Genomic DNA, 14,562 nt, shown 5'->3' on the forward strand with positions numbered 1-14,562 from the left:
AACAGAACACAGCGCCGACGAAAGCTGCTTTCAATTTTTACGCTGGAAAACCGGAAAGGGACAACACTGTACAATAATATTGTCACATCCAGATAGAGGGCGGCTCTCCGAAGCCCTTGCGAAATATTATTCTTCTCAGATTATAGAAACGTGGCCGTTTATAGTACACACTTAACACTTTTTTTTTAGACATTTTACGCTTCTCCCCACCCCCCTCCCCCATCTCGAAAATGGTTCCTTTCTTTTTGCAACTTCCGCTTTCACGTTCCTTTTGCTCTCCGCTAGATCTGTAAAAATTTAAAACAACTTATAGCCTGGTTTGTCCTGATTGACCAAGTAAACAGCCTTTTTTCAAACCTTATTTTATTACTTTTCACTGAACTCCTGTGACGTGACATGGTCACGCAACGCCAAAATGAAAGATACACATTCCCGGGATATATGTTTGGGAAACAAACCCAACACCAGTCATCGCCGGTTCTTCAATCGAACGTAATCGAACTCACAATAAAATTATTATTTTTTTCGGACGTTGGTTGACTGATGATTAATCTTGCGTGATTTGTGCATCTCTTGACGCCTGAATTATTTTCAATTCGAACAGGATTTAGTTCGATGATTGTTGAAACCGTTTGGGACTATACACTTCAGAGGGTCAGCAATCCCACATCCCGCTACCCTATTTGGCTCTTGTCCCGCCATTTTGCCTAGCTGAGAGTTTTCATCCCGATCCCGCCTGCTCACGTCTCAATTCATCGACTTTTTCCATGAAGCCTATAAGGATAAGTTTCCTCCGTCCGTTATACGCAAAAGGGAAGTTTACGTTAATTGTTTAGCTTAGTAGTAGCCTGAGTATCAGGCGCACAAGTTTCACTTCCCGAGTCGTATTTAGTCGCTCAGTTTTTAGCTCATTCTCAAGAATGAGGTATTAGAGTCATACAGATGTTGACGGAAGTTGTTTTGCACGCGTGTGCGTGTACCAAAATTGTGTGGACGGAAGTTGTAGAACGGAAGTAATTTTACATGCTACCTTTCCCCCCTTAGTAACGTCAAAAATAACTTCAATAAAGCTCAGATGCAAATGTGAAAAGAAATGAAATCCTTGTATAGGGTAATAAATAAATTTAGATGAAATCACAATTTCGGAACTGTCTACAATGAACCAAAGATAAAGCTACGTCAACTCTCTTAATTGTAGTAATGCACGACCCGCACGCGTCGTTACTACAAAAATTTATCAAATGTAAATTTTCATTTTTTTGTTTTCTAAGACCCCTCAACATGTCTTCGACCCTGACCCCAATCTGTCTACGTCCAAGAGAAAGTATAAAGAGCGATCTAAAAAATAAAATATTCAATGGAATTTTTTGGTACGTTTGAAGCAGAGTTGGTTTTAGCTGGTGACGTGACGCAGCTGATGTTCACCCGCACGCGACCCTGCACGCATTTCTGTGCGTGCACAATGAACCAAAAATAAAGTTACGTCAACTCTCTTTTTAGAAATGCACGATCTGCGCACGTGGCCAAAAATGTATCAAATATATATTTTTTTAGCTCTTTCTTAAAGAATGAGTATTATAGTGGATCAGATGTGGACGGAAGCGGTTGTCGTCCAGCGCGTGGGCAAAAAATGTGTGGACAAAAAATGTGTGGACGGAAGTTGTAGAACGGAAGTAATTTTACATGCTACCCCTCCCCCCCTAATGTGAAAAGAAACGAAATCCTTTTATAGTTTAATAAATAAATTCACATCAAAACACAATTTCGGAACTTTTAAAAAGGGAAACGTGTATCAAAAAGTCGAAATGTTGACAACCTTGGGGGTTCATTTTATCATGTGCTGACACGTAATCAAGGTTCATTTTAACGTGCGCTGTTACACGCAATGAAGTCCCGCCAGGCAACCGGAAGTAAATTTAATACGCTACCCATCTCCCGTTAGTAAAAGTCAAAAATAAGTTCCATGAAGAAATCTCAATATGGAGTGACGCTTGCCATATAACGTGTTCTAATTAACGTTTATAAAGCTCACTGATAAAAACACGATATCCGAGCAGCACGTTTTTGTCTCCTGTCACGTCATCTCATTTCCCGTGACTCACGTCATCCGTTTTTAAAACACGACGTGTTCTTGCGCATCTTTCTCTCAAATTTCATTCGCTGCTCAATCCATGAACAATGATTGTCCCTGCCCGGTAGATGCGTGCTGACAGAAAGGTAATTCAAAACGCAGTTCAGTAATCTAAAACGGTAACAAATATTCATTTCATTTCTTTTCACATGTGTATCTGAGCTTCGTGGAAGCCCGGGGGGGGGGTACTCCCTATAATGGCCTATACGGGGAGGCTCCGCCCGAAAGGGGTACCTTTTTCAGGCTTCAGGTATATAAAAGGGTAGGGATTTCACGAGTTTAAGTATATGATAGGGTATGGAAATCTGTCAATTGGCTATTTAAAAGGGCCTTTAATTAAAATATTTCGAACAGACGCAATTTATGGCTGTATTATTTTAATTTATTAAGCGTTACATAAAAGTGACAAGAAAACGTCCTATTTTAAGTCCACGCCATGTCTCTTAGGTATATGAAAGGGGTACCTTTTTTCAGTTAAAGGTATACGAAAGGGGTACAATTTCTGTCAAAAATGGTATATAAAAGGGTAAGGGGTTAGAACTTGGGGCGGAGCCTCCCCGTATAAAACTTTTCTGAGTACCCCCCCCGGGCGTGGAAGATGTGAACTATTTACACACCATCCAGCCAGAAGAAAGCTCGTAACCACAATGTCCACACGTTTTAGCAGTAAAAACATGTTCTTCAAATATCGAAATTATATTTGCTTGTCAAGAAGACGAAAAGCTTTGCAGTTTAATTACACAATAGAAATACCAAACGACTGCGATCCTTCTAAGATCGATTGAAGCGATGTATTGGTGAAAAATATTGTGAAAACCCTTTCCGTGTTTAATTGTTATGTAAATATTCTAGCTTTTCTGTCTATGTTGTTGTTGACTTTGTACATTTTCCATCAATAATAGCACTAAGAAGAGCAAACAAGACTGGATACTATTTCTTTTTTAAATAACTGCTTGTGGACATTTACGTAGCGGGGAATGGGGCCATGTAAAATTACTTCCGGCTGCCTCAATGGACTTGATCGCTTGTGTCAGCGCGTGTTAAAATACGTGAAAATACGTGTAGGGTCCCTTAGGTCTAAACAGCTGGGCAACTTGATTCACGTTGCACCATTTTAAGAAGATGTGAAATTGTGATTTCATTTCTTTTCACATGCGTATCGGATTTTGACTTTACAAGGGACTGTACTTGACTTAAGTGGACTGTACCAGTACATTTTCATTACCCGCCACCACTCCCAAACCCTACCCCCCCCCCCCCCGAAAAAGGCAGAAGAATGAGCTGGCTCTAAGTGCCCTTTGATTCTTCTAGAGTGGGATTCTGCTGTTCTTGTTACACTAGTCGGGAAACAGTTGATTTTTCTCTACCTGGAGAAAATACTGGTTGCATGGGAAGTAAAAACAGTTTGTTTGAGCTTTAAAAGAGTTAAAATTGTTAAACAACTTAAAGAACATCTTGGAAGCTGGTTTTAAACTCTTTTCCGAGGTCCTGCTAGGATAAATTCCGAGAAGCGACGCAGCATTTTAACATCGACATAGAAGAAATAAAATTGTGACGAACGACAAGACTTGTGTTGAAATAGCGACTACCGTATTTACTCGAATAAGCGCCGCGGCGCTTATTAAATTTTTCGCATCTTAAGTGCGGCGCTTATTTGAGGGCGGCGCTTATTTAAAGATTGGACGCCACAAAGAATCTTATCTTTTACAATTTTTGAAAAGAGCGTCTTTTGATTGACAGTATTTGTTTCTTGCTGAGACAGAAGTGGTGCTAGCTGTCTTGGCAAAGTTTGCGGCCTTCACAACATTTACAGAACTACTTATTGTAAGAATGTTGAATAGAAAAACTAATCGGTAAAACAATCACTCATGATTGCAAAACATCGCTTTTGATGCAAAGAAATGTTCAAGCTTGTTTTTATGTTGCTTTGTATTGCCGTTTCAAGTTAAACGAAATTCTTCAAATAAGCGCCGCATCGGGACTGCGGCGCTTATTCGGAGGCGGCGCTTATTAACATTTTTGTCCCAAATGCGGCGCTTATTCGAGGGCGGCGCTTATTCGGGGGCGGCGCTTATTCGAGTAAATACGGTATGGCGAAAGCAAAGGAGAGAATTTTGACAACTTCGGCGAATCTCTCGGTTTCTTAAATGTTCGACGGCGAACTTATGTACATCGAAGCTCTCTTAACGGACACTCTCGTAAGCGGACAGCTCTACTTACGGTCGCCTTGTCTGAAACCCCGTTTTAACTCCCAAACGAAACTCTGTATTTTTACATTCTCGTGAGCGGACATTCCCGTAAGCGGCCGCGGACACTTTTAGAGATTACGACTTACACTTTTTCTTTGCTTTTAAGCTCCCGTAAGCGGACAGCCTAAAGAAAATCTTCCTAATAACTACCCCTGTATCTTGTTTTTGTAAATCAAATTCACATCGCCTTTCGTCACAGTGATTTTACAGTAATTACAGAACCATATTTTAGTGTTTGTTTTGTCGTCATCCACGTCCGTCCGTTTGTTAGCTTGGCAAGTTCCCGTAAGCGGCCATCTTTCCCCTACACCTCTAGTGGTCGCTTACGAGGACCATTCTCGGAAGCGGCCAGCTCCAGTTACGGACACTTTTTTCGCGTCCCGAGGGTGTCCGCTTACGAGAGCTTCCACTGTAGATAATCACAATGGCAACCAACTAACATATTACATTCTGATTAGCAAAGTACAAGTAAAAGGCAAATTAGCGAGATGCAAACCCACCTTTGAAAAACTGCAGAAGATGAATGCCAGCACACTGAGATAACTGTTGTATGTTATTACACGACCCTCGAAATATAAACAATTTGTTTGGGAGAACGGTTTATTTCATGATGAAAATATCAAATTTGTTGATGCCCGAGAAACTCCTGCTCCTGTGTACTTAGTTTGACCACATGTAGTTGACATGTGTTCTTAAGATAGTCACATCGTTTTTTTAATCTGTCGACAGGAAATGCACAAAAAACTCCTGCTCTGTGTACTTAGTTCAAAGTCACGTTTGTTTTGTATGAAAAGAGGCTGGTCACTCGTACACGTCGCATTTGTTGACATTATCTGTCGACAAATTAAACTGTAGTTTTATCGGCTCTTTCAAAATTCACGAGAAACTCCTGCCCTGTGTACTTAGTTTAGAGTCACGTTGTTTTTAATCGGTAGAGAAATTAAAACTGTTTTAAATACCATATTAATCAAAGGCTCTTCGAGCAACCTCATGGTAATTTGGTAATTCGATGAAGTGCCGACCTAAGCATTTTTTTCTAAATAAGTGTCCAATAAGATCTCATGGGTCATGACTAATACACCACACGAGTACTACGAGCAACATACGGGAAACATACGAGTAACACACGAAACATACGGGCACATACGGGTACATACAGGTAACATACAAGTAACATACGGATACATACGAGTAACATACGGATACATACAAATAACATACGGATGCATACGAGTCACATACCAATACATACGTGTGCATACCAGTTCCTTTTTCAATTCCCTTTATTTTGTTCTATTTTTCATTTTTATCAGTATGCTCCCCCACTCCCCTTCCCGTCAACAAGGTTGCGTGACGAGCCCAAAGGACAAAACGTATTGAAGACGTATCAAGAATTTGAAATGTTATAAGGTCAATAGCTCAACTTCTTGAATTCACTTCCATACGATCTTACCCGTAACATACGAGTAACATAAGGACACATACAGGTGCATACCAGTTCCTATTTCATTTCATTTCACTTTATTTTATTTTGTTTTTTTTATTTTTCATTTTTTTGTTCCTCGTCCTTTGCGCTCGTCACGCAATCTTTTTGGAGGGGAGAGCGATGGAGAAACACGTTACATCTAATGACCAATAATTAATTTTTCGATTATTATTCGATTGTTATACTCGTATGTGTACCCGTAATTGCCCGTATGTTTTGTTTTGTTTACTTGTGTTGCATAAAATAAAAATGAAAAATAAAATGAAATGAAATGAAATAGGAACTGGCATGCACCCGTATGTATCCGTATGGTACTCGTATGTATCCGTATATTACTCGTATGTTACCTGTATGTAACCGTATGTACCCGTATGTTCCGTGTGTTACTTGTATGTTATCTGTATGTTACTCGTGGTACTCGTGTGGTGTATTAGTCATGACTAATACACCACTAATGACTAATGACTAATGCAATCTCATTTCATTTGCGTTTGAATGTTTTATTTTTCCACATGAGTTGCGTCATTGATGGTTCGTGCTATCAGGTGTCGTAGCGCTATTCAGTTTTCACCACAAAAATATTTACCAGTTAGTGTATTACCTTTGATCCTTTTCACATTACGTAAATTTGTTTTGTGAATATCTGTACTTTTCTGTCAGCACGTATAGCGTTATTTTTTAGCAGTGGATAAAATTTGAGAGAAAGATACGCCCAAGCACTTCGTGTTTCTGCTCGACTCAAAAAGACGAAAAACAGATGACGTGACACGAGGTGACGTGACGCGAAACAAAAACGTGCTGAGGATGTGGTGTTAACTACAACACGCCATATGGCAAGCGTAATAATTTTTTAACCGTAACTACATGCTATCAGTAATGTCACAATTTCACTTAATTTGCCTTTCAATGTTTTCTTGCGAGAATGGATCATTGATAGTTTTTTCTTCTTCGAATAAGTGTTCAATAATGTGCCTTTGAATGTTTTATTTTTCCATGGGAATTGTGTCATTAATGGATCGTGCTCTCAGGCTTCGTAGCACGAATTCTATTTCATCACAAAAATATTTAAGTGTAACCTTTGATCCTTTTTAGCATTAGGTAAATTTGTTATGTGAATATGTTTACTTTCTGTCGGCACGTATAGCGTTATTTTGAGCAGCGAATAAAACTTGAGAGAGATGCGCGTTTCTGCACGACTCAAAAAGATGAAAAACGGATGACGTGACACGAAGAAAATGTGACGCGAAACAAAATCGTGCAGCATGAATGTTGTGTCACATGGAAAGGGTAACTGTATGTAGCTTATAGCTGCTATCAGTAATGTCACAATCTCACTTCATTTGCGTTTGAATGTTTTCTTACGTGAATGGGTCATTGATAGAGTATGCTCTACGGCTTCGTAGAGCAAATTCTATTCTCTTTTATCACCAGAGGATAAGTGTAATTGATCCTCTTTCGATTTGTTTTGTGAAAATTCAACCTTGTTCCCTGAAAGAGAGAGACCCTGGGAACGAGGTTGTAGGATAATTTGTTTTTGATTGACATGTGCTGAATGGCGTTTTAAAGAACCTTTCTGTCAGCACGTTCACCGTTAAATGCATGAATTAATTGCGGTTTAATATCAGAATGGAGTGAACGAGTGACGGAAACACGTCACTTCAAGTTCGCGAACCATCACTACACCTCATTACCATTCGGTAAAAAGCATGGGGAACTCCTGCTTTGTATACCTAAGTTAGTCACGTTGTTTAGAATTGGTCGAGAAATTAAAACTATTTATTTTGGTAGAAACACAACATTCACCGAAACAAAGCTTATCAAACAACAAAGATCGTGTTTGATACTTTATCTCGCCATAAATTTCAGAACATCACACATTCCGCCACGGTCCCGCCAAAACAATTTCATCCCGTATCCCACCACAAACATTTTTCACATCCCGCATCCCGCCTTGATTTTGAGCCCCATTCCGCATCCCGCCAAACCTATTTTGGACCCTCGCTTCACGTGAAAAGCTTAAACTTTCCTGCACCATTGATGTAAATGTTCGTCCCACCCTTGTTCGAAGTGATCATGAGTATAAGAGGCTTCACCGCTGAAAGGTGTTTTAAAAAGCTCACAGTGCCTGACTCGCCGCCTTTTCCATTTTGAAGATTTTACACAAACGACAAATTTGCTGAAATCTTTATCTCATTTCTTTGTTTTCAGGCTAAATGCGTTTACCTTATTAAACGCCAACCGTTTTCCTACGACTTTGGAAAACGAGATTCGAACTTCCCATTTCGTTTCCGTTTTCCAACGACTTTGGAAAACGGAATTAGAACTTCCATTTCATTTTCCTGGACTTTGGAAAACGGAATTAGAACTTCCATTTTCGCTTTTCGCTTTCCTATGACTTTGGAATAGGCTTTGGTAGATTGTGCTCCTAAAAGTGGCATATTATGCTGCTAGCAGTGCTCAAAATTTTGCCAAATTATGCAAAAATTATGCCAGAATTCCCAAATTATGCTTCTGATTTCCGAAATTATGCTCTCAAAATGACGTAGATTCTGTACATAGAGGTGCGCAATATAAACGACACCAAATTATGATGTTTTTTAAATAAACTGTTGTTGTAAATTTATTTGTGTTTATTGGCAGTTTGTCACGGCCGTCAGCTGTCCAAACTAGCTGCTCGCATCTCTAAACCGTTTGTAAAATGCCTCCAACGACTTAACAATCACAATTGTATAGCTAAAACACGCATTGCAAGAACAAACTACCTAAATTTCATTTATTTCTGTAGAAAGTACACCATTATTTACTAAATTTTATGAATTTATGCTCCAAAAAGTGCTAAAAATTGCTAATTATGCCGTGGCAGTGCTCGTTTCACAAATTATGCTTTTTGTTACGTCGCGGTCACGTCGTGAACGACGTGACCGTGACATAACACGAGCTTATCCCGAGTAGACTTGGTAGCTCAGAATAGTGCTTTGTAGCTACACACACCACTAGTTGTCTTTACTTCGTGGTGCCGTTAGACTTATTTTACTTAGATCACACTACTACCGCGTCTGAGTTTTGACGATATCTTTATATATATAAGTTGATAGCTCTCAAAGGTAGTTGGCCTTAATTGTAAATATTGTTTTTCAGTTAGTGGTAATGCACAAAGCTTCATATATGTCTTCGAGATAGCTAGTTTACCGCAGGCAAGCCACTGAAAGAGAGGAAACAGATACTTTAAATGAACATAACAAGGTTTAAAATCTCAACTGGCAGAAGGCAGTCCAGTTGGCTATGTAAAAAGCGTGATGGAGGATTTGAACTCGGGACAACCGGGAAACGATAAATCAAGCTAGGTAGTAGGTCTTGAATCGGGAGCTTCTAAAACACCACTTAGCCACGCTTGCCTCTTTCGCGTTTTAAAGTTAAAAGGTTACCAGAAAAGATTACTTCATTGAAAGTGCGCCGTAAGCCGGATTTTCATTCACGAGTTGAAAATGAAGTAACCGTCACAGCAAACAAGGCCTTTATGTGCCTTATGAAAATATTTTTTTGTTTTATTTTAGTCCGAAACAGCAATGCATTAATATTGTACCACATTGGAAAAATAAAAAAACCACCGGCTGGTATCAGAGCGGACAGTTCAATTAATGACGTCAAAATAGCAGCTCTTAAAGCGGATGGTTTGCCTTTCTAATGACATTTCAACAACAAAAAATTACATGTTATTCATTACCTGCTAGCTTTTAAGCTATTGTTTTGTTGCTACAAATAACGTCATATTATTATTTAATACTGTTTTTGATTCCTTAACTGAACTTAATGCCCTCTGAAATGATTATAATAGTAATAGAGTTGATGTTCTTGGGCGTAAATATGTTTTTGGCCCTTCTCAGAGCTCATTTTAGCCCTCGCCTGCGCTATATGAGGGTCTCAATGGGGTTAACCGTTAGGGCTTTCCACAAGTTGCTCGAGATTTCCCAAAAAGTTGCCCGTAATTTCTCAAACAGTTGCTCAAAAGTTGCTCCAAAAATCCAAAAAAGTTGCTTCTGGTAATAAAAGTTGCTCGAAAGTTGCTCCAAAAAATCCAAAGCGCTGCTTCTAATCAAGATAATTTCTTTAAATATATGCTAATTTTCTTTTGAGGGTTAAATTTCTAAACAAAAAGTATATTTCTAAGCAGTTTTATGCAATTTTACAGCAAAAGAAGTCTCTAAATAACATATCAAGGGGAAAACTTGTAAAATGATGACGTCATGTTTGCCGAGGAGTTTTGTAATGTTTTAGTGCAGAATGAGCCGAAAGTTGAAACTTCTTCAGACGTTTCTCGAAAACCTTCGTCAAACTTCGTAAATCTTCGGAAACGTTCGTATGGCCTTTGAACAACACTCGGATAATCTTCGGAGATCTTCGGTCTGGAAATTGCTCAAAATGCAACAAGCTGCTCGAGAGGAAAAAAGTTGCTTGAAGGGGAAAAAGTTGCTCGAAACATGAAAAGTTGCCAAAAAGTTGCCGAGCAACTTGTGGAAAGCTCTATTAACCGTTAGCCGGAAAACGCCCAAAAATTTAGCCGTTAGGCGTAAAAATTGGATAATTTTAACCGTTAGCCGTAAAATATGTCAACCTTAAAAATCGGTCAGTAATTTTAAATAATAGAGAATAGTTCACTTCATCGTACCAGAATGGCCCTGAGACATAAAATATGTTTTTCAATAATGGAAATTAATTTTTATCTTTAAAAAATAATGGAAAGTAGTTTTTAACTTCTGTAAACCATATTGAAAATAAATTAAACGTTAGGCGTAAAAAATCCAAAATTTTAAGCGTTAACCGTAAAAGCCACCACCCCATTGAGACCCTCTTATATTATATAGTCGCGAGTGTTTTACTGGAAAATCTAAGAGCACTCGTAAAATTCATACGAAACTGCATCCGGGACATTTGAGGATATCGATGACGTCATTTCCCGCCTTTGCACGGTTGTTTGTGCAAACAGTGCCAAACGCCGGTTGGAAATGGCGAGCTATCGAGATCGATTCGTGAAGTTCACTGAAGCCAAATTAAATGTTTTACTGAGGTGCAGGAAAATGCTAACACAAAGTAGAAAACTTCTTATGACTTGAAATTATTTAAAAGAGTTTCTTGCTTGTGGAAAGTCAGACGAAGAGAGGGGAAATGGGTCGAAAATCAAGAAATTCCAGCTGCCGAACTGCGAGACTTCGCGATCAGAAATCAGTAGTAGGTGAGTTGGAGCAGAAACAGATTTGTTTATTGTCAGTGACATTGATGAAAGCTAATAAACAGACTGTTTTTACATTATTTTACGTTATACATCTCCTGAAAGCTTATAATAAAAAATAAAAAGCTTATAATAAAAAAAAATGACACGGTGGCTTGAAGATATGAATTTTATTACCACTCGAAAATAAAATTCATATTTTCGCGCCGCCGTGTAATATCCTCTATTTACAACGTTGAAGTAGTATATTAATTTTTACAAATATAGAAAAGAAAATAACTTTGGAGTAGTATAATATTCGTCCACCTACTTGTTATTGTTATTCTATTATCTTTATTAACGTAGCGAACTTTAGCAAAAAAGAAAAAAGTGGTTTTTCGGACCCCCGACATTTTACCCGCGACCCGCGACATTTTACCCGCGACACGCGCCAATTAGACTATCTCGGCCCTGTCATCATATTTTTCAAATAACGACAATCTTTGCATTATAAGCTATTGCAATGCGTCCATCAGTAGTCACTGTTATCCCTTTTATAAAGCCACCACTCTGTTCATCGTGGATTTGAGCGCTGCGAACAAACTCGCCATCTTTGGTGTATATTTCCACATACAGGATACCTTTCTCTAGTTCTTTACCAGCGACGATGACATGTTCACTTGCCCGGTGAAAAGCAATTCTCTCAGCATAACGTCCTTGGAGTTTAAACTTGTTAAGATGTTCGCCGTGTTCACTGAATATGTGAACACAGGAATCACCCCAGTTCACTGCCATAACACGGCCATCATTAGCAGCAGTGATATCAAATGCACGCTTTAATATGTCTTCACCAAACGAGCGAACAAACTGACCATCAGTCTCGTACACAACAACCATATTTCTCATTACCAGTACTTTGCCACTGTCGGTGACTGTCAGTCTCCAGCCCTCTCCCCACACAGGAAACTTGTGATGCAGGTCAGCGGTGTTGGTAAATTCGTAAACAACGTGCTCTTCTCTCTCAGCCCCAGGCTTTTGCAATATAACCATTACATAGACATTGTCTTTCATGTCTGTGGCTACATCAATGACATTCAAAATCTTTGTATGTACATCATCATTTGAGAGACTTAAAAGGCTCATAAATGTTCCTGTACTGTCAAACACCTTTACGTTACTATCCCCATTATCTGCTGCAATGAATTGTCCGCTGGAGTTTGTAGTGATCCCCCAAGCATTCTTCAGCTTGTGCTTCCATTCACCCTCCCGACCAAATGACCATGGTGTTACACAACAGTGCTCCATGTCCTGTTTACACAGAATGTTGGATACTCTTTCGTCACGCAATGGATCAACTTTGTCTTCTCCGATATCGACGGCAGGCCAGATCCAGAGATGTGCGTCTTTGCCGACTGTTAGCGTGACATCGTAGATGACACGATTCACGTGACAGACACTGGAAATGATATTCCTGCGTTCGTCTCTACTAAACATACCCCGCAATGCCTGAAAGCCTTTCTTGAGCTGAACATTAAAACTATTCTGAACCGCGGACAAAGAGTTTAGTTCTTTAATGCACACTCTACACGGTGCTACTGCGCGCGCAGGATGGTCTACTGTCTCTAGTATTGTCGCCATAACTCGATATTGCATTGCCAGAATGCGATCAGACGTTTCTAGAGCTTCATTTTTAAAGGCTCTCGTTGCTTCTCTGCGAGCATCTTTGAACCTATCTTTTGCGATGGAAAGTGTGCTCGTAGCTGATTCGTCCAGGTCGGTAAGCTCCAAGGTTCTCATTCTCTCGGCGAGAGCTGAAAATGCCTCAACACAAGCTGCTTGTGTAGTTACGGAGCGGTACTCTCTTCTGGGCCTTGCCTGGTCAAACACTTCGTACAACAGCTCTATTCCCTCCTCAAAGAAGCTAATACTTGCTAGCAAATCTTTCCTTGATAATCCATCCAACTTGGACTTGATATCGTCGATTTCACGCACGATCAATCCACGAAATTTTTGATCTGTTACATCGCCATCTTTCAGCTTCTCCGCTGCCTTATCTCTGCCTTTATTCACAAGCAAGCCAATGGTGGCTTTAAACACGGCTGTTACAATCGAAGACATAATCGTCAAATAAAGAAGAAATAGAAAACTGTTGCGTGTACAATACAAATGATCTTTTAGTGGCGTGTCTTCGCAATCAATACGAAAATATTTTAGGAATTAATCCGGAATGAAGAAAAACCCAAGAATATCAGATTAAAGGCCCGAGAGCGGTGGTGGTGGGGGAGGGGAGTGACTCCCTTATTTAAGGGACGGGGATGCTCGTCGGAAATTTTGAAAAAAAAAACCTTAAGAGACCAATCTTATCTGGGCATGGCTCAAGCTATTTTAGACCCCTAAAAGATACCAAAATTCTAAAAAAAGAAATTAATATATGTATATTTTTCTTTGTGTGTAACCCTAAACGAGACCATTACGGCTAAAGATATTGGCGTTTTGCCTGAAACAGCCAAAGCGAGACCAAAAATCCGAAATTTACAATCCTAAACGAGACGACGAGCATCCCCATCACTTTCAAAAGCGAGTCCCCCCCCCCCCCCGGGGATTAAAGGTCACATCATTCGCAATCCACCTGGATGGGACTTCACACTCCCTGCGAGTTAATTCCTACAAATTTTATTTTCAATAAATAAAGCGCTTTCAAATAATTTCATCTGCAAGTTTATTCAAATTTATCGATAATATTGCTGGTAATTCCATTAAACTACTAAATTAAGTGAATCAGTTCATGAAGTACAGTTGAACCCCGTTATTTTGAACCGTCAGGGAAAAAGTACATCCGATTCGAATCCGATTATAACTGATCCCCCCGGATATAAGCTCCCCTCTCCCTGCATATTGCTACAAATATTGAAAAGAATTTGATTATTTTGACGCGGTTTCAAACCTTAATATAAAACCATGAAATTAAAAACGTATTTCGGCAACTTTCTGCAATTTCGTGTATTGTAAAGTTCATTCATCTTTAACAAAGTCCATTCCATTCTTTATCGGTCTTTCTTCTCCCGCTGACCTGACTGATCTTTGTTGAGGTGATGATTGACAGGTGGGCATTCCATTTGCTTGTGTCAAATGAACAGGAAATCAGACGATATAAATAGAGCAGCAGATTCTAAGGCCACGTGCTTTTTCTCTTGTCACTGAGTGTTTGTTAATGATGAGCGCACAACACTAAAGGAAAGCACGTGGTAGGTCGGAGAAGGGAGAAATCCCCCTGTATAACCCATATAGGTGTGTGGCGCTGCAAAGGCCTGTTTTGGTCTGAAAAACGGGTTTAGATTTTGTCCATTATGGCTTGAAATTGGATATTATTTTCAAGGGAACAACGAGAGGGTATAAACGTATTTGTCTTTTCAAATCGAAATGAATAAGAGAGAAATAAAAATATGGAAAATTTGTGTTTTACAAGACAGAACTGCTTTCTTTGTTTCGA

The 14,562-nt window shown here is 39.4% G+C and overlaps 1 protein-coding gene across 1 annotated transcript; it reads right to left on the reverse strand.

The window, feature by feature from the left end:
• Positions 1-10,872: 10,872 nt before the first annotated feature.
• On the reverse strand, positions 10,873-13,243 carry LOC144660055 (uncharacterized). The gene has a single exon (XM_078520615.1). It carries the CDS (start codon positions 13,188-13,190, stop codon positions 11,559-11,561), a length of 1,632 nt encoding a protein of 543 aa, XP_078376741.1. The 5' UTR covers positions 13,191-13,243; the 3' UTR covers positions 10,873-11,558.
• Positions 13,244-14,562: the final 1,319 nt, after the last annotated feature.

This window comes from Oculina patagonica, chromosome 7, assembly GCF_052425735.1.
Source record: "Oculina patagonica isolate OP01 chromosome 7, crgOcupat, whole genome shotgun sequence".
Classification (NCBI taxonomy): domain Eukaryota; kingdom Metazoa; phylum Cnidaria; class Anthozoa; order Scleractinia; family Oculinidae; genus Oculina; species Oculina patagonica.